Source organism: Marmota flaviventris, chromosome 14 (assembly GCF_047511675.1).
Source record: "Marmota flaviventris isolate mMarFla1 chromosome 14, mMarFla1.hap1, whole genome shotgun sequence".
NCBI classification, from domain to species: domain Eukaryota; kingdom Metazoa; phylum Chordata; class Mammalia; order Rodentia; family Sciuridae; genus Marmota; species Marmota flaviventris.
The window spans coordinates 92,965,195-92,986,949 of NC_092511.1; the positions used below are offsets into that span (position 1 = coordinate 92,965,195).

Below are 21,755 nucleotides of genomic sequence, written 5' to 3' on the forward strand. Positions count from 1 at the left end.
GGGGCGGGGTCGGCGCGTCGGGGGCGGGGCCAGGCGCCGGCGTCAGGACCCGCAGCCTGCGCTCCTATGGAGCTGGGGGGTCGCCGGGGCCTGGGCTCGGCGTCGGGGCTGGCCTTGGCGACCCGGGAGCCCCCGCCCGAGCCGAGGACGGGGACAAAGGTGGGGCCTCCGGGCCCCGGCGACGTCCGAGCCCGCCGCTTCCTGCTCTGCCTCTACCTGGTGGGATTCCTGGTGAGTGCGAACCGGGCTGGGGGCCAGGTAGGCTTGGTCTGGGGCTTGGGACTCAAGCGAGGCTATGTTTTGTTCAGGCTTCGGGGATTTGCAAAGCTCAGCCAGGGATGCAGACCTGCCATCTGCTTGTTCAGTTGCCTCCCTACCTCTCAAACCTCAATTGTCCCTGTCACTCGTCACTCATGTCCCTCTGCATCTGGCCACACAGCCTACTGTCCTCCCCGCTTTCAGTTGGACCCAGTCCTGGGCGCCCTTGACCTCCTCTGCCGTTTTAAGAGCCCCAGAACTAGCCTCAGGTGTGTCTTATTGATCTAGCCGCTCTCGAGGGTGACCCTGGGAGTTAAATACTCCGGCAGGTTCAAGTCTGAGAGCTACCTGGGGAAAGGCCAGCGGCTGCTGTAGACCAGGGGTAGGGAAAGTCTGTTGATGATCCCACCTGGACTGAATTAGACACATTTTCTTTTGGGCTCCCTGTTGACTTGATGTTTGAAAATGCAAATCACGTGAACCTTACACTTCTTCCTTTGGACAAAACGTTTATGTATTGCACAACACAGGTTTCCTCTCGTTATGATGTGTGTGTGTGTGTGTGTGTGTGTGTGTGTGTGCGCGCGCGCGCGCGCGCGCGCATGCGCCTGCTCGCAGGTTGGGGCCAGAAATAGTCATTTCCCCCGTGGATTTGAAAACTTGGAGAACCTAGAGTGTGGTAGGGTAAATCCATTAATTTAGTATTATGGAATTTTTGAACATGTGCCATGTGGTAGGTGCCATGGAACTCCAATATTGTAATATGGATTTCCTGCCACCAAAGAACTTAAAAATCTTACCAATAAGCTTACTTTGGTAGTGCCCAACCACTATAACTGCAGTGACCCTGATCCACTTCCTCACCCCCCAACCCCTTCCAAGTCTGACTTACTGTATACAAGGGAGATCTCTAGGCTTCCAATCAGTATTGCGACCCTGTGCCTGTCATGTTCTCAGGCTCCATGCTTTTGACATCAGAGCCTGGCACTCCTTCTGCCCCGCTCCCTTATTCCTTTCATCTTTTTCCTTGATTCAGCCTTAAGATGCAGGTGTTTTTCCTAATTTCAGTCTAGTTGCCCAGAATTCAAAACTAGTGAATTCTGAAAAGTGATGTGGACTTCCAAAAACTATGGCTGGACCACTTTTGCCAAATGGAAAGAAAATTTGAGCCCTCCCTTGCAGAATCCAGATTTGTTTTCAAAAGGTTTTGGAAACTAACATTACCTAGAATTCACAATAGTTATTTGAGCTTTACAGTACAACAAATCATTTCAAAGATCGTTCATGCCGCTCAGCCTTCCAATATGGATTGCTATATTCACAGCCTCTCATATATTTTCCATATTATGTGTGATGGCGAATATAATCTAGAAAGCATGATGTAAAATTTTGTGATTTTAATGATGTTTTGGAAAAAAAAATCATTAGATGCCTAATATCTTCAGGGGAAAATACAAGATTTCCAGAAAACCAAGAGAGAGATTTTTTTTCTCTTTTTGGTGGAAAATGTTGTAAACAATTAAAATATATGCAGTTTTGTCTATCTTTGAAGGATCTAATGCTCCTTTGCTAGGTACATTAAGGAATATCCTATACAAATTATTATTCTTGATATGTTTAGATATGTAAGAATGCCTAAGACTCCTGGTAAAAAAAAAAAAAATGGTTTCTGATTGGGAGACAAAGGGAACAAGATTAGAAATATATGTCAGAATGTTCTATTTTAGCTCTTACCTGTACTTTCATGTTTTAACTTATTTTAAAAAGAAAACTAAGATGACCTGATAGGGCTTTGTTGGTTAGGAATCTAAGATATTAAGATATATGATTTTAATCCTGTCTTTCCTCCAGAACCCTGGTGAGATATCTACTGTTTCATTAGCTTTTAGCAAGTGGGAATTCACTTTTGATGTGGTAGTCCACCAACAAAGAAATAGGAAGGAGTTCCTACCTTGAAAAAGGTGCCAAATTTTTTAATGTATTCATCAGTTTTCATTGAGAGATATTCATGTTCAGTGAAAGGCTTAGGTGACCCCATCTAACCTGACTTTCTTATAAACGATTACAAGCATATGAACAGTTGCCAAATGCAATGTACCTTCAAAGATGGTGGTTTGGGAAGCTATGGATTCAGAAGAAGAGAGGACTTGTCTTTTATAGTAAAGGAGATAACAGATTTAGAATAGGACTTCCTGAAAGAGCCAGCAGCCGGGCTCCTTGGGAAAAGATAGACTTTTTCAGACTCGCATAGTACTAAAATAATACTAAGCATCAGCTATTGCTTCTGAATCTGTATTTTCATGTTTACCTTCCATTGATCTTGGCCTGTGACATAAATATTTCTCTCCCATCTTTAACCATTTGAATATTACATGACACAATACTGGGACACTTTCTGGGGAAAAAAAAATCTTATTGGGCAATTGAGTATCTTTTTCTGAAAGATCCAGAATGCTCAATAGCTGGTTGATCCAGCATGATAGAAAGAGATAGAAATATCAGAAGACTGATGAGACAGAACTGATAGAAAAGCCCCAAAGAAATTGATGCAGCCTTTAAAAGAAAGTTTAAGTAATCATAAAATTGACTTGATAAGCCATAGTTTGGGAAGTATACATTTATGAGCTAAGAATACTAATTATTTGGTATATGGCTATCTAAAGATGTAACCATGAAATAGAACCTTGAAGTATATGTGGACATTTATACTTCCTATTATTATGTGAATGCACAGCTACCAGAAGCTCAAATATTAGCTCTGGGCCTAAACAAAATATGTTTTTGTGTGTGCATATTCTTTTAATTTAACCAGGTTTGTAGAAAAGGGAATTCAGGCTTTATAAAAAGTTTGATGTATACATTGTTATTCTTCCCCTAAGCCAGTTGTAGAAGGTAACCAAGTGAAATGAGAGCAAAACTTAAAGGAAAATTAAATCTTCCTAGTAACTCCAAATACCCAGCAGGGACATACTTGTCCTCAGAACTCAAGAAAGGAGATGGGTTTGAACCTCTCTTTTGTGTCAGACCTTCCTCAGCCATTATGCCACTTAATACTCATGGTGGTTTTACCAGGCAGGCGTTAGATCCATTCTTCACAGAAGACAGCACTGGAGTGTGGTAGCAGTAAGTAGCACTTCTAGGGCACAGGTTCACTAAGGCCCGAGCTAGAATTGAAAGCTGTCTCTCTGACCCATCCACCCATGCACTTTTTGTGACTTGACTGCAAAACATCACCCTTCCCACTATGCTTCTTTCTCCTTCCTGCTATCCTGAGAATTTCTTTTCACATGTTACCTTATGAAGATAAACTGCAGGTTCTAGCATATTTGCTGCTTTTTCTTACCTGCACAAGTACATTCTAATTTTTAATCAAGTGCTGCTTCACCAATAAATATAAATCATCCCTCCCTCCTCTCCTTCATCTTCCATAGAACATTGTGGATTTTTCATTTGCTTGTTGTTTTTGTTTTATTTGAGAAAATTTTGTTACACATCCTCCTTGAATGTTAAGGGTCAACTACAAACAAGGTGAAGTTAAAAATCGATCCTAGGTCAGGGTAACCCAGGCTTTTACACCTGACAGCTGTTATAATACGTTTTATTAGGATTTCTTCCTAACTTCAACTGATTAATATGGCATACTGGAAGCTTTGATTTCTTGAATGCTTAGAAGTTTAGATGTTGGTTTTATTTTTAAAATCTGTTTATAATTTTAGGATCAACACTTAAAAAACTGGTAGATTTCAATACTGACTTCAATCTGTGTTTGCTTTCTTAGGATTTATTTGGTGTCAGCATGGTTGTTCCTTTATTGAGCCTTCATGTCAAGTCCCTTGGAGCAAGTCCTACAGTAGCTGGAATAGTAGGTGGGTGGTTACTGGTGCTCATTTACAGAGCACTGGATTTGAAATCCTCTGAACTTAGTACCTGAAAACATCTCAGTCTTACAGCCAGATAGAATCCAAACAAGATAAATGAGAAATGAGAGAAAATGAATTTTCTGAATATTTAAAAATATAATCCTGAAGCAAACATAATTCATCTTTTCCTGGAGTACCCATTTTTAGAATGACTTTGAAGTTGGAGTGCTGACCCCATATCCCATACCACCACTGGTGCAACCAGCATACTGGTACAGCCTGTCTAGGGATCTGTCTCTGTTAAAGGATAGAGATGAACTCTTGCCTACAGGAGCCTATAATCTCATTTGAGAGATCAGAGAGAGTCTACAGAAGTCACATCTGTGGGGATGGACTTGGGTGAGCCACCCAGTACTTCTTAAATGGGGTTTCTCTGCCTGTGCAATGTAAAAATTCTGTCCAGAAGTGATTGATTAATGAAAGAGGCAGAACTTAGCAGGGTTTAGGACTATGCTGATGAACAAAAAAATCCTTAAGACCAATAGCACTTAAGCATTCACAAGCTAGAAGAGCAAATGTTTTGAGAGAATTTTGTAAATAACCTTTATTAAAATCCTGATCTATACCATGATTGTTATTTTCTTTGAGAAACACACTTTGAATTATATTGGACCACCTAGACTTCTGAAGATTTTTAGGAAAAACAGAAGGAACAAGTAACATGATAATGGAGTTTAAAACAAAACAAAGAAAAAGAATCTCTGTAAGTTCCTTATAAAATTAAAGCACTTTGTAAGACTGTAAAATGTTAGAGATGTATGAGTCATTGTTAAAATTTTAAGACCGAGTAGGATTTCTCTAGAATTCATATTTCTGTTCCCTTGAGTACTCACCATGCAAGTTCTTGTGTCGGAGCCACCCAGTTCTCACATACAGAAGTACTGTCTTTCAGGGTTTTTGAAGTCAGCCCCTGTCTATATTCTCTCTTCTGCTTTTCTTAATTTTATCCTAAAAGCCTTATACTAAAACTTATGTCATTGTCTTTTTCCAACTAAGAAAACTATATGGGGCAATTTCCTTTACTAAAAACAGCCCTTATGCTTTTCTGTTAATTTCTCTGAAATTGTCACTCCATTAAATTATTTCTGGGCCAGATCTAGGGAATTTTGCTTATGTTCTTATTTGTTTTTTGTTTTGTAGGTTCCTCCTATGGCATTTTGCAACTCTTTTCTAGCACATTGGTGGTAAGTTATCTTCCATCCGGCAGCTCATCTCAAGATCATAGTCGTGAGCTTCTGAGGGTCATCCATCTTAGATTGAGTGCTTAAGGTTTACAAAAGTAGGTTTGCAGATGGTTGCAATGTGCGGTGTTGTTAGATCAAGTTATGCATTCTTTTTATTTGGCCTGTGAGAAGGCGCAGAACTAAAGGGCTCAGGTGGCTTGCTTTGGGAGACACACTGGGTCAGTGGTAGATCTGGGATGAGATTGTAATCTGCTTTTTCTATAATTCCCTGCTACATTTTTACTGAAAAAAATGTAAACAAAAGTATTGTCAATTTTTATTGTTTCGTTTAATCTGTTTGGATTTCTAGGATTCTGTTTGGGGTTGTTTAAGTTGAACTAAGAGTCTTATTATTACAAGACTTAAGTGAATAGACAGAAGCCATTTGGAGCGGTTGGTTGGTTTTAATCTGCCCACGTGTATGGAATGATCCAGAGGCAATCCTGTCACTCTGCTTTTGACCAGTCAATAATTTGAAATTCAGAGACTTCCCCTTCTCTCTCCCTGGTGTATTCTACTGTGGCCACTCTGATCTTGGGACCTCATGGTCCAGTGATCCATAGAATGATCAGTTTAGTCTCATGGATTGATCATCAGTGACTAGACTGAATAGCTGGCCTGATGTTCACATGTTTAGAGGAAAGATAAAGATATTCTGCATTTATGTATCCCAGTAGTTGTTTCCTTGAGTTTTTAATATACATACGTTTATATACATATATATATATATATATATATATATATATATATATGTATGTATATGTATATATATGTATTTTTTTAAAAAAAATTCAGTTGGATTCCATGATGAAATTTTAAATAACAGCTACTCCCTTATTGATCTTTGCTTTTGATGGAAATTTTTTCTTCATTTAACTGTGTAACAATCATAGTTTTATTCTCATTTAAACTTTTTAACAACCCAGCAAAGTAGTTGGTATCTTCATTTTATATTGAAAATTAAGACTCATTAGAGTTTAAATAATTTGAATCATCCACCAGACTCGAGGCTCTTAATGTCCTTATGTCACCTGCCATTGCCTTAGTGATATAGAAATAGATGACTGAAATTAGACAGGCACTTACTTATCAGTCAGAATGTCACCTTTCATACTCTTGTGACAGTGGAATTTGGGCTATATGTTAGTAAACACCTCCCAAAGTTTTGGTTATGTGTGTCTATTCCAGCATGAGGCCAAGGTGCATGTCTCCCACCTCTGTCCTGGTGCACTCTGGCCTCTTGGAGATAAAGACTGGTTGTAATTGTTTGACTTTTGTCACTAGCACTTATTGGAGGACTTGACACATGGTTAGCATTTTGTGAATGTGAATTTTTACTGCTAACTATGACCCTGCCCACTTATTCAAGTTGATTGTTTTACAAAGCACTTACACATATAGCTACAAAGCACTCTTCACATATAGCTAGAATTTAATGAAAACTTTTCTTAAAAATTTGTCAGAGAAACACCTAATTAAAATTTATTTTTTAACCAATACTTTTATAGTACATATTTTATGACTAGCATTTATTAAATTTTATGTATATGTAATTGAATATGTATTATATAAATGTATCAAGTCCTGTTCTGAGAACATTGTTTAATGTTCATAATAACCAGTATGGAGGGTCATTGTTGGTCTTTAGTGATCATTTTATATTAAGCATATAGTGTTGAGAGGGGAAAATTATCTGAGGTAGAATTTATTCCTTTTTTATAAATGAAGAAATTGATTCTTAGAGAAAGTAATTAATATGTCCAAAATTCAGAATTGAACCCAGATAACTTGGTCCTGCGGCCCATCACCAGGTTATACCAGTGCAATGTTAGCTGCAAGGACGCCAGAGAACCTGAATCAAAAGTTCAGATTTCTCCTGAATTCAGGAGGCCAGTGATCCACAATCAGAAGGGAGGGGGAAATTTCTAAAATCCATTGAAATGTATGTTGGGGAGAAGATTGATGGCACTTGTAAAAGGATGGCATATTTGGAGGATTTGCCCTCAGAATGTTTCATAGAGAAATTTTAGGACAGGTTATATACTTGTGCAGTGAGGTCTTTTAGATCCTTAAACATAAGCATATAAATAAAAATGGGGAAAGGGAATCAGCAGTTGTGGCTGGCTTCTGGCCAAGAGAGGCAAGCTGAGGTCCTGTGTTTATCAGAGGGGGGTGATGCAGTCTCATTCACCTCCTAGGCAGGACTGATGAAGACCTGTGTATTGCTCAAGAAGCGAGGCTCATCCGGGGAGCTTCACAGGCCCAGCAATCCAGTCCTTGACCCATCTCATATGATGCTCCATTGCTATCACAGTATCTGGCAGATTTTATTTTAAGGCAGTTTTCCTTCAAACAGAACTTCACCCCGAACCTTGGTGTATAAAATGGGTCAGTGCAGTGGTTTACGGGGTGTTATTTGTCAGGCTATGTCTGTCTGCTAGTAGCAGAGCAGTTTCCACGGTGGGAAGACAAAAAGTGAAGCTCAGTGCCCCAATCTGAGCATCCACTTCAAAGGCCCAGACCCCTGCTATCATCCTCTTCTACCATCCTTGAGTGGCTGCTCAGCCTCCCTCATGGTGGAAAGTGTCTGAGCAGGGAGAAGGGAATGAGGAAAGAACAAAAGGCCAACTAGCCACCTCTGAAGAACTTTCTCAGAGCCTTACCTGGTAACATCCAGTTGCATCTTCATAAGCCAGGGCTGTCTGCTTGCAAGTGAGGGTTGTTCTTTTAGCTGGGTGGGTTGCTGAGGGACAGAGACTATTCAAGTAAAGATGAGCTAGAAAGATGGCCTGGAGCCCCACTTACCTTGCTGCTCTTTCCACCTATGATCCACCCCAGGGAACAGCAGGACTTGAGGCAGCCTCTCTGCCTGTTTCTTTCTTGCTGGCCTCCGCTTGCTTAGTACCTCCTTGTGTGCCTCTCAGCTCCTGTTCCCCATGGGCTCTGCTTCCCTCCTGCAGAGGCACTGGGAGGTCCAGCTGGTTACCACCAACCTTCTAGTTCCCTACTGGGCAAGCCTCCCCCTGGCCCTCCCTGTGGTCTCAGCAAGTGTCCTTACATAAATAATGGCACAGTGGGGAGCCCATACCTGGCAGGACTCTGAGGTGGATGTGAGATGCAAACACACTGCAGTACTAGCTTCTCAGGAGAAAATGCAGAGGTGCCCATACACAATTCAGCTCATCTGGAGGACAAAAGTAAAATAACAGGGAAAAGATGCCACTTAACAAATTTGCAAATTTTTTTCATTGACAGTATACAATGTTGGAACATGGGGAACAGAGACACGCAAACCAGTGTGGGATATTGATCTTTCAAGGAAGTAATTTGTCAGTGTATGTCAGATACCTGAAAATATGGCTGTCTTTTAACCTAACAATTCCAGTGCTGGAACTTTATTCTAAGGACATTTTCAGGGATGTTTGCTATGAGGTGCCTCTTGTAGCATTATTTATTTTGCTGACAAATTGAAAAGAACCAAAAGTCTAACAAAGAGTAGATTAGTTAAGTAAACATAGGTACATAGTGGGATGTGGAATATGATTAAAATGAAAAAAATGTCATCCCAGTGACTTGGAAGGCTGAGGGGGGAGGTTCACAAATTTAAGGCCAGCTTCAAAGACTTAAGAGGCCCTAAGCAACTTAATAAGACCCTGTCTCAAACTTTAGAACAATAAAAATAAAAAGGGCTGGAGATATAGCTCAATGATAAAGAGCCCCTGGGTTCAATTCCCAATATCCACCCCTTCAGATGGTAACAATGGCAAATTTTTAATGCCGTGTAATGATGTCCAAATAATAAAAAAGTAAGTTACAAAATAGAGTTCTACAGACCATTTTCTTAAAAGAAATATGCCGTACATAGAGTTGGGATCATGTAGATTTCTGTTCTTTATTTTGTTTTTCAGTATATTGTAAATTTTTAGACAATGGACACTATCTCTGAGGAGTTTAGTTGCATAATATAATGAGAATAAATTAAAAAATGGGGCCTTGTAAATGATGTTTCATCCTTTCTTCAGATAATTCTCGGTTACCAAATCATCAGGCTTCAATTTTTAAATAAAAGTATATTTCTTTAATTTTTAGCTCAGTGATAAAGAGTCCCTGGGTTCGATTCCCAATATCCATCCTTTGTGGATATATAAAAATATATCCTATAAAATCCACAAGGATAGATAGATATATATTATATTTTCCACTACCCTTGTGGGAGGACCAGAGGAAATAACTTAACCTGGCCAATAGCGTAGCAGACCTGAACATCTGAGGCCCTCAAACCAGGTTCTCTGACTTGTTTTTCAGGGGTCACGCTGTCCTGGGCATTGTCACAGTGGTGATCGTTACTGTGGGTCTTTTCTTGCTTTCCTCAGGGTTGCTGGAGTGATGTGGTGGGAAGACGGTCCTCCTTGCTGGTGTGCATTCTGCTAAGTGCCCTGGGTTATCTCCTCCTTGGGATGGCCACCAATGTCTTCCTGTTTGCCCTGGCTAGGGTCCCTGTGGGTAAGTGCTGGGCCATGAGTGTGTCTTCATTCAAAATAAATCTCTGTACATAAAGCCTGTCCCTTTGATTAGAGCTCACCTAAAGAAAGGGCCTTGATAACAGCAATGATAATAATAACCCTATCACTCGAAGCTGCTGATTATTGAGTACTTAGCTTCAATCTTGTGACAGATCCCAGAGCCCCTCAGAGTCTGTGAACCACGGTGCTACTACACCTGACCTGCCCACTTCCTGGTGTCTTCTCAACAGTCAGTAAGAATGTGCGACATGTCTTTGGCCAGTGCTCTGATGACTTCCTCCCTCAGTGAGCTTCTAGTTTATAACTGGGTTTTCTGACTTCAAATGGAGTCAGGAAATTTACCTCAGTCTGTTTCCTGCAGACTCCTGGAAATCTGGAGGTTGTTGGGGAATAAGGCTATGATTGTGATGTAACAGCTCATGGGTTGTCTTTTTGTTTCTGGACTGGTCTTGACTATTTCCTACATTTTGAAATAGCTTTTAGTTTGTGCATTCGTTGAAATATTTTGTCTATTCTTAGAAACACCATCCATAAATTCAGCTGGTGTCTGGTGGGTGATAGTTACTATGGAAGTCCTTATTCTCTCCTGGAGCATCCAGAGACTGGAGTTTCAGTGTTTATTTCATCCTGTACCTGTGAGAGCACTGACAGTCTTTGCTACTCTGGTTCCCAGGTCTTGACAACTGGACATCTGCCCATATTCAGTCAAACTGCTTGATCTAAATTAACACCCCAAAGGAGTAGAGCATCAGATGAGGCATTAAACATTTAGCTGATGATCAGCTCACTTGGAATTTTCACACCATTTCTGGAACACACATCTTTAGTCTAAAAGTCTATTGAGTTCACACTCTAAAATTCACAGTTTTTTCATTTACTGTAAAAAAGTGCTTGAGGTTTCAGCTCAAACATGGTGAACAATCCTAACAAACCCCTCCCAGCACACACAAACTCCCACTGATGGCTTGTCCATGTGCATCTGGCGCTGATGTACTGTGTTCTTGAAGTGCTGGCCGTGTGGCTTCTCACAGCATGCTCCCTTTGCCCACTCACTGGCACGAGCTGCTCTTAGCTAAAGAAGCTGAGGAGGAAGTTGGAGGAGAACCGGGATTTGTTACAAAATGGGTAGAGATTTATAAGGAAGACTAAAATGTTTTTTTCTTTAACATGAAATGAACCTGGTTAAGTGTTGATAGCTCTATTATATGGACATCAAGATCTTTGCAAACAAGTAAAGCTATACATAAAAATTTCTTCTTAAGGGTCCATGTGACTGCCACACCGTTTGGTGGTCATGAATGGGAGGGAGCCCTGGAGGGTTTCACCAGGGTACTACTATGTCGTCTGTTGAGGATTTGTATCCTAATAGTGAGTCACTGACTTTGAATGTGCCCGAAATGGATACCTGGTCTTCCCCTCTCGGCCTGTAAAAGACTAGAGAACCTTTCTTGGGATTGCTCTGCAGTACTCTTCCCTCCTATGTGTAAGGCGAACCTGACATAGATATAATTTTTTTTAAATCACAGAATTCTTATAAGACCTCTTGGGAATCATCTTCCATCCCAGCCCTTCCTTACATTTAAGAAAACAAGTCTAGAAAGACTCAACCTGCCCAATTTCTGAAAGGGACTTATAAGTTTGTTTCCAGAAGACATTGAGTGTCCAGCAGATGCACTCTCTAATTCTGAGGCAGACCTGGGCCCAGATCCATGAGGCTACCTGTGGGGAGGGAGTTCATCAGAAGCCACCATGTCACTTCACAGTTAGAAGCGATTCGGGCTGACCTGCTGGTAGCCATGTGTGATCCACAGAGTGACAGCCACTGTGTGTCCATGAGTGTGTGTGTTCAGCACACGGGGGTGTCTGAGGACATGGAGTCAAATACATCCTCAGAACTGTGCAGGTACAGAATCAGCTCACGGCTCTCAGGTAGTTTGGTCAACAAATCCATGACTCTAGCTAGTGGAAATCAGCTGGAATTGGGTGGATGAACGCGCACCATTTTTCGGCTTCTGCCCTGTCCTCTTCCCTGCTCTGCTCCTGCCCATGGTCTTTTACACCTTCCAGTGTGTACTCTATGTTCCCTCCAGTGGAAACCCAGGCTCCGGAACTGTAAGAATAGCTTTCATATTTTTTCTCCTGGCTTTGGTCCATGGCTTTATCCTCAGGGTCAGGATCAGTGCTGGACATACAGTAGGCTTGCAGTAATATTTATTCAGTAAGTACACGAATAAAGAACCATAGCTTTACGTGAAAGCCGCCATATGGATATGCAGATGGATAACATAGAACTAGAAAAGCTGGGATGTCATGACAGGAGTCAGGGAAGCTGAGGGCTCAGGGGCTTGCTGCCAGACATGGTGACCTACTATGGTCATGACGCCAGCCCAGCAGTACAGTTATTGTGGGCTGGGACCTGTAGATCTTAACAGATTCAACGAAAGTAGAGGTCAGGACTCCATGTGGGACAGAAATGAAGTGCAGGACCACAAGGGAGATCCTTTGGGTCTGGAAGAAGTTACAGAGCATGTTTCTTGTCCTCTTGCAGGTATTTTTAAACACACCCTCTCCATCTCCAGGGCTCTGCTTTCTGATCTGGTTGCAGAGAAAGAACGGCCACTTGTACTGGGACAGTTCAATACAGCCTCCGGCGTGGGCTTCATCCTGGGCCCCATGGTCGGGGGATATCTCACGGAGTTAGATGGTGGATTCTATCTTACAGCCCTCATTTGTTTTTCTGTCTTCCTTCTCAATGCTGGTAAGTTGATGGTTAAGCACAAGATTATACTAATTACTCATGCGTACGGACTCTGCGTGTCTACCTACTTTTATGTCCTAAAATTTGTGTTTGGTTGGAATAGGCAGACTTGTTTAAAAATTAAAGTCATTTCGAAGAACTTCCGTATCATTGTTTGTGATGGTTACACCAGTTTACATTCTCACCAGTAGTATGTACGACCCTTTTCTTCAAATCCTTGCTATCTTTTTTTTTTCTTTCTTTCTTTTTTTTTTTTTTTTTTTAAATAACCCTCTTAACAGAAATGAGGTAACCTTTTTTTGTGGTTTGGTTTTGCACTTCCCTGTGATCTTTAGTGATGTTGAACATATTTCATGTACCTGTTGGCCATTCTTTATAAAGAAATTATCTATACAAGTTTTTTGCTTTTGCCCATTTTTTCAGCAGGTTTTTTGTTTGGTTTGTTTTGGTTTGTTTTTGCTGTTGAGTTGTGGAAGCACTTTGCACGTTTTAGATATCACTCTACTGGATATTGGATTTGCAAACCTCAAGTCCATGCCATGGTTGTGCCTTCTTACTTTCCTGTCTATTTCCTTTGCTGTGCAGAAGCTTTTGGGTTTGATATTGTCACAGTTCTCTATTTATTCTTTTGTTGCTTGTGCTTTTTGTGTCATATCCAAGAAATCTTGCTAAGGCTAATTTTAAGAAGCTTTATTCCTTCTTTTTCCTCAGAGAGTTTTGTTGCTCTTGAATCTGTTTTGAGTTTATTTTTGTGTATAGTGTAAGGTAAGCATTCAGTTTCATTCTTCTGTGTGATGCATACTTTCTTAGTTGTGGTTTAAGTGAAAACATTTTTAAACTAATTTATTAAAAATTTAATAAGATTATGGTATTTTTTTAAAAAAGGAAAGAGTACCCCATCCCTGCCTCAGTCCTTCCCCACTGTGGCTTTCTGTCCACCATGGTAGTGCGCTGCCTCACGCAGCCTGCATGGCTGCACCTCCTCTGAGCACTGGCCACTGGTTCCTGGTCCTCCTCACGCTGACCAGGCTGGCTTTCAGGGGAGAGCACTATATGCTGGTGCCTTGCCCTACCTGCCATGTTCTTCCCATATATTACTGGCTTTCTCTTCCCACCATTATTCAGGTCTCAAATATTTGCTGCCTTAGGTCTTCCCAATCATTTTGCCTGAAAGAGCTCAGTTTTCTTTATAGCGCTTTCTTTGTAGCACTTCTCTTATTAAATTGTTCTGCTTGTGTTGTATTTGTTCTCCCTCCTCCCACCACCGCCCTCCCCCAAACACACACCTCTGGCTAGCACACTGCACAAGGCCAGCTATTTTGTCAGATCTGCTTACTGCTGCTACCCCACGCAGGATGGACCAGACGTATAGCAGATGTTCAGTAACATCTAATAAATCCAAAGCGAGACACAGGCTGGGTGGTCCTTGGCTGCAGAGCTTGTGGCCTAAAGCATCTTTCACCATCTTTGCTAAAAGACTGAGCTGTAGCCAATCCTTGGATAAACAGCCACATAAACAAGATAATTTGTGCTATTTAGTTTCCATTGTATTTACTCAGATTCTACTTTACTGGAACTTTCTGAATCTTCTCACTCAGGGCATGATGTTGAATGATAACCATGTTGGGTTAAACTATCAGATTCAGGAAATAAAGTTCAGAAGTTAAATCTCTTAGTACTCATAGGAATCATGTATGGTTTTCTGCCAGGAACTTGACCTATGACCTCAGCCAGCGGGCAGGCCTGATTGGGTAAATTTGGATAAAATGACTTCAAATACATGATCAGTAGTGGGGCCAGTTTGTGAATGTGATATTATTCAAAGTCCAGAGTCAGCATATAAACAAAAAATGATTATGGAGTTCTAGTTTAGATTTTCCATTGATAGTGTTAATATTTTGTCCTAATTAAAGCCTGTGAATGGATATGGGTCAGTTAGGAATACATTCAGTTGCAGGTGTTCCCAACCACTATGGCTTAAAGCAATAGGGATTTACTTTTCCCGCATTTAGCCTGGGCTGATGAAGGGTTCAGCAGAGGAGTGGGAGAAGGACTGGGCGAGACAGCAGATAGTCTCACAGAGGGCTCTGCCCATCCAGTGCAGTCAACACGATGCACTGCTGTTTTCTCATTCTAGTTTTGCAGTCTTTTCCTGCTATTAGGATTTGTATATAAGGTGTCTTGAAAAAACAATAAATAAATAAAAGTTCATGTGTTAATGCAGGAATATTTAGAGGCAAAATGATTAGATTATGAAGGCTGTGCCCTAATAGGTAGATTAATCTATATGATGTATTAATAATTTGAATGTCATACTGGGTGGTAACTGTAGGTAGAGTGTGGCAGGTCACTGGGGATGTGCCTGTCGGGGATATATCTTGTCCTGGCACTTTGACCTCTTTTTGCTTCTGGGTGCCCATGAGCTGAGCAGCCTTCCTCTGCTGTGCTATTGTACCATGATGTTCTGCCTCATCTCACCTCAGCACCAGAGCGATGGAGTGGTCCCATCAGGGACTGAAACCATGAGCCCCAGATAACCTTTTTCTCCTCTAAAAATTGTCTGGTATTTTGGTCACAACAATGAAAAGCTGGCTGACACACCTGCCCATGTGACTTTAGTTGTTTGGCTCGGCCCTTTTACTCAGCTTCTCACGTCCTGGCTCAGATCTGCCACTTTGCCCGAGAAACCCTTTCTCGTGTCTGTACCCCATGTCTTCTGTTCTGGTTAAGAACTCACACTCTGGCATCTGAACACACTAGTCCTGATGGCAGGGGCAGGATTATCTTAATGGTGGTCAGAACTGCAGTGTGTTCTGTGAGAATGGCAGCCCTTGAGATTTTGCAGGTGTGACCTGTGATACCACTCAGAGGCCCTGACTTGGGCTGTACTGCCAAGCTGTCTCCCTATACCTACGCCAAGACTGATTTGTCGCTGTGCACAGCAGACTGAGCCTCCCCGCAACATGACCTTTACATTTCAATCTAATTGCCTGTTTACTTGTGTGAACTGTTTTGGAGGCTTCAGTTCTTTGAGGACAGGGATTTTATATTCCGCATCCAGTTATGTTAATATATTAACAAGCACAGGGCTTAGCACTTAGGAAGCACTCCATAAGTATTATATGTTCAGATGGATGGATAAGTGGATGGACGATAGATATGTGGGCATGTGGCTACATGATAGGGATTCAGAAAGGTTTTTTTAAATTAGTTTATTTATTTTAATTAGGTATACATGATGGCAGAATGCATTTTGATTCATTGTACATTGCAGCACAACTTTTCATTTCTCTGGTTATACAGGATGTGGCGTCGCATCGTACACGCAGTCTCACATGTACCTAGGATCATGATGTCCACCTCATTCCACCATCTTTTCTGCCCCCATGTCCCTCTGCACCCCTCCCACCCTTAGTTAAGAAAGTTAAGAATTTAAATATAAATTTAAATTTGTAAGTTTAGATATGAAATGATGCAATATTTGAGCTTGGGAGAAAGTGGATATTTCATGGTATAGCTTTGGTGGGGTTTGTGGAAGGTGAGGAGCCTATTTCTAGAATCCCCTCATCACAGGGGAGCTGTGAGAATGGTGGACAAACTGCAAGTAAAAGTGCAGATTCATGACCTGTCACTATAATTGCTTATACCCCAAGGAGAAAAAAAGTGGTAGTTTTGTAAGTATTCTTAGGAGGATTAAGATTAAATTTATGAACTTTGCTTCTCAACCATGCAGCCCCTGGCTCAGCAGCATGCCCTGAGGGTGAGGATTCACACAGCTGCAGTGGGGCAACGTGCAGATGGGGAGGAGGGGAACTGGACAGTGTGGATTGTCTTGTTTCTGAAGCTGTTTGCCCAGGGGTGGGCCACGATGTAGGCCACTGAGTAGAAACTCAGTGCTTTGGGTTTGTGCTAACAGGTTTTGTGCCCTTTGAACAGGTCTCGTTTGTCTGTTTCCTTGGAGTGAAGCAAAACTCAGTGGTACAAAGAATGGCCTGAGATTGGGCAGGAAGCCTGTGCTGCCCGGAGAGACAGACTATGAAGTGCCGGAAGCAGCCCCCACTCCTTTGGCCTCAGAGGGTAAAGAGACTGCTCGGTGGCCCTGGGAAGAAGTCACATGGGCCTTGCGGGACATGAGGAGCCTGATATTCTCCGAAATGTGGGACATATTCCTGGTGCGCTTGTTGATGGCGGTGGCTGTCATGCTGTACTATAGCAACTTTGTCTTGGCCCTGGAGGAGCGCTTTGGGGTGCGGCCCAAGACCACGGGCTACCTCATCAGTTACAGCAGCGCCCTGGGGACGCTGGCCGGCTTTGCCCTGGGGCCCATCCTGCGGCTGTACAAGCACAACTCCCATGCGGTGCTGCTGCACTCCAGCGCGCTCACCTGCACCCTGCTGCTGCTCTACTCCACCGCCCACACCATGGGCGTGGTCGTCCTCTCCTCCACACTCCTGTCCTTCTCCACCAGCATCGGCAGGACATGCATCACAGACCTCCAGCTGACCATGGGCGGGGCCCAGGCCAGCGGCACCCTCATTGGCATGGGGCAGTCGGTGACAGCCGTGGGCCGCATCATCGCCCCTCTCCTCTCGGGGGTGGCCCAGGAGGTCAGCCCTTGTGGTCCCCCCATTCTGGGGGCAGCTTTAGCCTTGGTGGCTATTTTCATAATGTCACTAAACAAATCTCGTGCTGGAGGTGGTAGAAGTGGTAAATTAAAACGTGAATAGGGTGGATTTGGACAACACGAAGAAGCAAAGTGGGGTCTGTGAATCAGGGACAAAGGCCATAAAATAAGGGCTCTTCAGAGAGGGTGGCTGGTGTGAGTGAACCTTATTTCCTGGTGGGTGGCTCTGGTGTTAGGCTCCCAGATGGGCCCTGGGCTGTGCAGCTGTGCCTGAGTCAAACAGAAGTCACAATGGAAGGCAGGAGAGTTAAGATTGGAGGGATCCTTTGCCAGGGGGCCATATGCAGTGTTTACCTCTTCTCATCTGAGTCCACGAGATTAAATTTCTCCTGAGCTAAAAACTACCAGCTCAAGAGAAGGAAATGATGGTAGAAGAACAGAACATGGTGAGTGATAAAATCGAGGAAACCACAATCTTCTCACTGAGCAGTGCAGCGACAGCCTACAATCACATGCAGACCACCTGGAACGCGGGCTTCCTGGTAAATTCCATAAGCTAAGGGGGAGCTTTGCTGCTGTCAAAATCCTAGAGGTTGAAGAAGCTGCTTTATTAAAACCAGCCTTTCACTTCCTCAGAGTTGATTAAAACCCAGATGCTAACCTTACCCCTGGACAGACTCTGTGGCTCTATGAGACTGAGAAATCTGCAGTCTTAAATGCCATTGGTGATGTCTCATGCAGTTAGATGAAGGATCACACTGAGACATACTGTCTTTCATTAAAGTAAAAGCCTGAGACCTGGATGTTTTTATCAATGGCTAATTAAGTTTCGACTGTTAAAACTGTAATCATCATGTGTTACACTCTTCCCACCTGACAGCAAATGTACTCTCTGATAGGAGGAACAGGTTCTGCAACCTGCTCCCTGTCTTCATTGGGACTAAATCCCCCTGGACTTCAGCCATGACAATCTGCTCCTAGAAGCCTGTGTCCCAGTCACATTATGTCATTCTGGTGCTGCTAGGCGGTGAAATCAAAGTACATGAATGCATTTAAGATGAATGTCTCATGCAGAGTAAGGGCCAGGTGTCATGCCATATTGGAGGAACTTGATTCCATGGGGTTTGTATTAAAAATCATTTCCTGTATTTCAGTTCAATTCTATTCCCAGGAAGAGCCTGTTGACCTACAGGGAAGTGTTCTGGTGTGTCTTTTCCTGGACCCTCTCTAAACTGCTATTAGTTAGCATCATTCAAGGGGTCAGGAAAGGGGCCCTGATTGAGAACTGACAACAAGTGTTTGCAGGAAAGGCATGCAGTGGGCAGGCTACCCCGTGCAGTTACATTGGTTCCTAATAAAAATCACTTGGGAGGGCCCCACTTTTCTTCATACTGCCAAAGTTCACATTCCTTTTAATCCTTTTAAATAGTCCGCTAGGATATTATTCCTATTTTTAACCTAACACACATGTAATTATAAACAATATGTTAATACACTAATTTTTCATAACTTGAATATTTATTGTTTGTAAACTGGAAAAATATTTTCCATAGTTTCAGAAATTTTGAATGGCGTGACCCTAAATATTTATAACAATTGAAAATATGTTTTAGTTTGAAGATTGTCCTTTCTCTTACCTGGCTTCAAGAAAAATAACTTTTCATTAGGTTTTAAAATGGTAACACAAGAGCTAAGTGCTTTTGAGACCAAAATATATATATGAAATGTCCTTGCCCTTAAGGAGCATACTAAATGTCGTGGAGATTAGACTAATGGGACAATAAATAATAAGGGTTTATGTAATGAAGTGTAATTCACAAGGATTTCTCCAAAAGATTAGCTTTTCTTCATTCTCAGAAATGTGAGTTTCTTAAAAGCTCTTAAATACAGCCATTTATTTTTTAATTTTTTAAATTATAGCACTTTATTTTGAAGTTGAACAAAACCTAAAACTTAATGAGGCTTTATAACTAATCAGATACATGAAAATATTGAAAACCAAAGATTGATCTTACTCTACAGAATAGAGAAATGTTGTTATTCTCCGCTGGTGATTTGAGTTTTTGTCAAGCTCATTTTTTTTCCCCCTAGAAAATATTTCCTCCCAGTTCCTCTTACATAGTCTAGCACCTTGTTGTTCAAAGTGTAGTCAGGAAATTGGCTGCCTCATCATCTCTGGGAGTTTATTAGACATGAAGATGCTTAGGTCCCAGCACAGACCTCCTGGGGACCATTTTGACAAGATACCTAGCTGATTTGTTTGCACAGTAAAATTTGAAAACCACTGGTGTAATGAACACTTTTTATATTGTTTACGGAATATGAATCTCAGGGAAATTAAATCTGTTCAACTAACATTCATGTTGTTGTTTAAATTTTCTTGGGTAATTTCCATAATCCTCTCTAAAATATCAGTTTGGGTCACAAGAAATTGTTTTTTTGTAAGTCAAAAATATTTTCCTGTGGTTCAACTTAATAATTTTCTATGGAATTATAGAGATATTGAACTTGCCTGGGTGTTTATGAAGGAAGCAGAGACCTTTCCAACGTTATGCTGCGGAGCATGGCTTGGAGCTTGGAGTTCCAGTAGACGTGGCCTAGTGAGAGACAGGAAGCCGGGTGCTATAATCCCAGCATCTTGGGAGGCTGAGGCAGGAGGATCGTGAGTTCAAAGCTAGCCTTAGCAACTTTGTGAGGCCCTAAGCAACTCAGCAAGACCCTGTCTCTAAATAAAATACACACACACACACACACACACACAAAAAAAAAAAAAAAAAAGCCTGGGGATGTGGTTCAGGGGTTATGCGCACCTGGGTTCAAGCTCTTGATTCAAGCCGTGGTTAGAAAAGAAAAAAAAAAAAAAAAAGGAGCAGGGTGTTCTTGCTGCCTTGGGTGGCCTAGACAAGAAAGTGTGCAAGAGTCATGCCTGGAGCCCAAAGAAGGGGTTGAAACCGCTGGTTCTCTGGCCTGGCTGCATGCCCTAGACTGTGGGAACCAGATTCCTGGGCAGGAGGGCCCTCAGGGCCATTCCAGGTGGTGCTCCGATGCCGCCCAAGTGTCTGGTCTGGGCAGAGCTCTAGGCAAAGTTAGAGAGGCTGGTGGTTGAGTCTCCACTAACCTGCAGAGAACATGCGTGGGCATTTATAGGAACTTGTTCTCTGGAACACTGAAGATGTTTAAAAGTCGTCTGGCATCTTTTCCTGAGGACACTTTTATGAAAGATTTAGAAACTTACCAGGAGTGAGAGTCAGGCCAGGCTTGGGAAAATTTCAGGAATTTGGGCAGCTTCATTCAGAAAACAGCTGCTCATTTGGAAAACGCAGTAAAAACCTCATCAGGGCAATTCTTCACACCCAGTTCCTCCCAAGCTAACTTCAACATGCTTTTAAGAAGTTTTTGAAATGAGTGACTCCAAATCTATGATGATGCAACTCTTCTTAAAACAAGGTAATAAACTGAAAAATCTTTCAATTAGGCCCAATTCTCTTTTCCTGAAGAACATGCCAGTTATATAATTTTGCCAATAAAATCCCTTTAAAATTGTAATTAAATACTATTTATCATAATAAATTGTATTTTTAGAAGTCATTGTTGTATCCTGATTATATATTTATTTAAAATTCAGGGTCCCAAAATGCTTGAAAAATCTAATCTCCAGTATGCTAAAACACAGCTTAACAGTAATAAGACTTGGGCTTTTACAACCCTATGGTAATATGAAATAATATATGTAATCTGAAGTTTATACTGATGGTTATTAAGTAGGGTAATTTGAGGTAGCATTTGTTTCTAATGAAGCAGATACATAGTGCATATTTTTAAACATTTTTTACTTTGGATCTCTGCTTTTACCCAAATAAATCTCTAAATTCACCACACATTTTATAGATAGCTTTCTATGGAAAAAAAATAATAAAACTGGCTTTCCTTGTTCAATACATTGTAAAAAATGGTTCTTATTCTTTGAAAAGACATACTTTGAAACAGTTCGTGTTTTTTCCTTGAGGGGAGAAGATAATTACAGCTGTTATGGGGGAATGCTAATTAGTACTAATAACTTACAGAGCATAAAAGGGCACTGTAAGGATCTGGTTTGAACAAAGAATTATATTTTTGTCAATCTTGATTAACAGTATATTACATCTTGAGGAATAAAATCCTTTTTTGCAAAGCATACTCTGGAGGGAAAAATAGTTAAAATATTTATTAATGTTTGCAATTTACAACATGGATAGGATATACCCTTCCTTCAGGCTTATAAAAAAAATCACTTCAGGCCTTAACATTCATCTCAAGACCCCAGAAGATGCCTAAAACCATGGTTAGTACTGAACACTGTATGTCCTGTTTTTTTCCTAAACATATGTAAGTTTAATATTATTCCATCTAAACTAAGCACTTATCGTGCATGGTGGCCATGATGGAGCTACATCAGCAAAAGTAGCAGGC

General features: G+C 41.5%; 1 protein-coding gene across 1 annotated transcript; it reads left to right on the top strand.

Annotated features, from left to right (window-relative positions):
* The first annotated feature begins 31 nt into the window (after positions 1-31).
* On the top strand, positions 32-20,894 carry Mfsd9 (major facilitator superfamily domain containing 9). The gene is made up of 6 exons (XM_027951806.2): positions 32-231; positions 4,037-4,124; positions 5,319-5,362; positions 9,775-9,904; positions 12,473-12,682; positions 16,619-20,894. Exons 1-6 carry the CDS (start codon positions 67-69, stop codon positions 17,407-17,409), a joined length of 1,428 nt encoding a protein of 475 aa, XP_027807607.2. The 5' UTR covers positions 32-66; the 3' UTR covers positions 17,410-20,894.
* The last annotated feature ends 861 nt before the right edge of the window (positions 20,895-21,755 follow it).

What these genes read in the sequence shown, in the direction of transcription:
- Mfsd9 (XM_027951806.2), top strand. Translation starts at nt 67, where the DNA reads ATGGAGCTGGGGGGTCGCCGGGGCCTGGGCTCGGCGTCGGGGCTGGCC. An exon ending in TCTACCTGGTGGGATTCCTG is followed by an intron (nt 232 to 4,036) that starts GTGAGTGCGAAC and finishes TTGCTTTCTTAG; the next exon opens with GATTTATTTGGTGTCAGCAT. An exon ending in TACAGTAGCTGGAATAGTAG is followed by an intron (nt 4,125 to 5,318) that starts GTGGGTGGTTAC and finishes TTTGTTTTGTAG; the next exon opens with GTTCCTCCTATGGCATTTTG.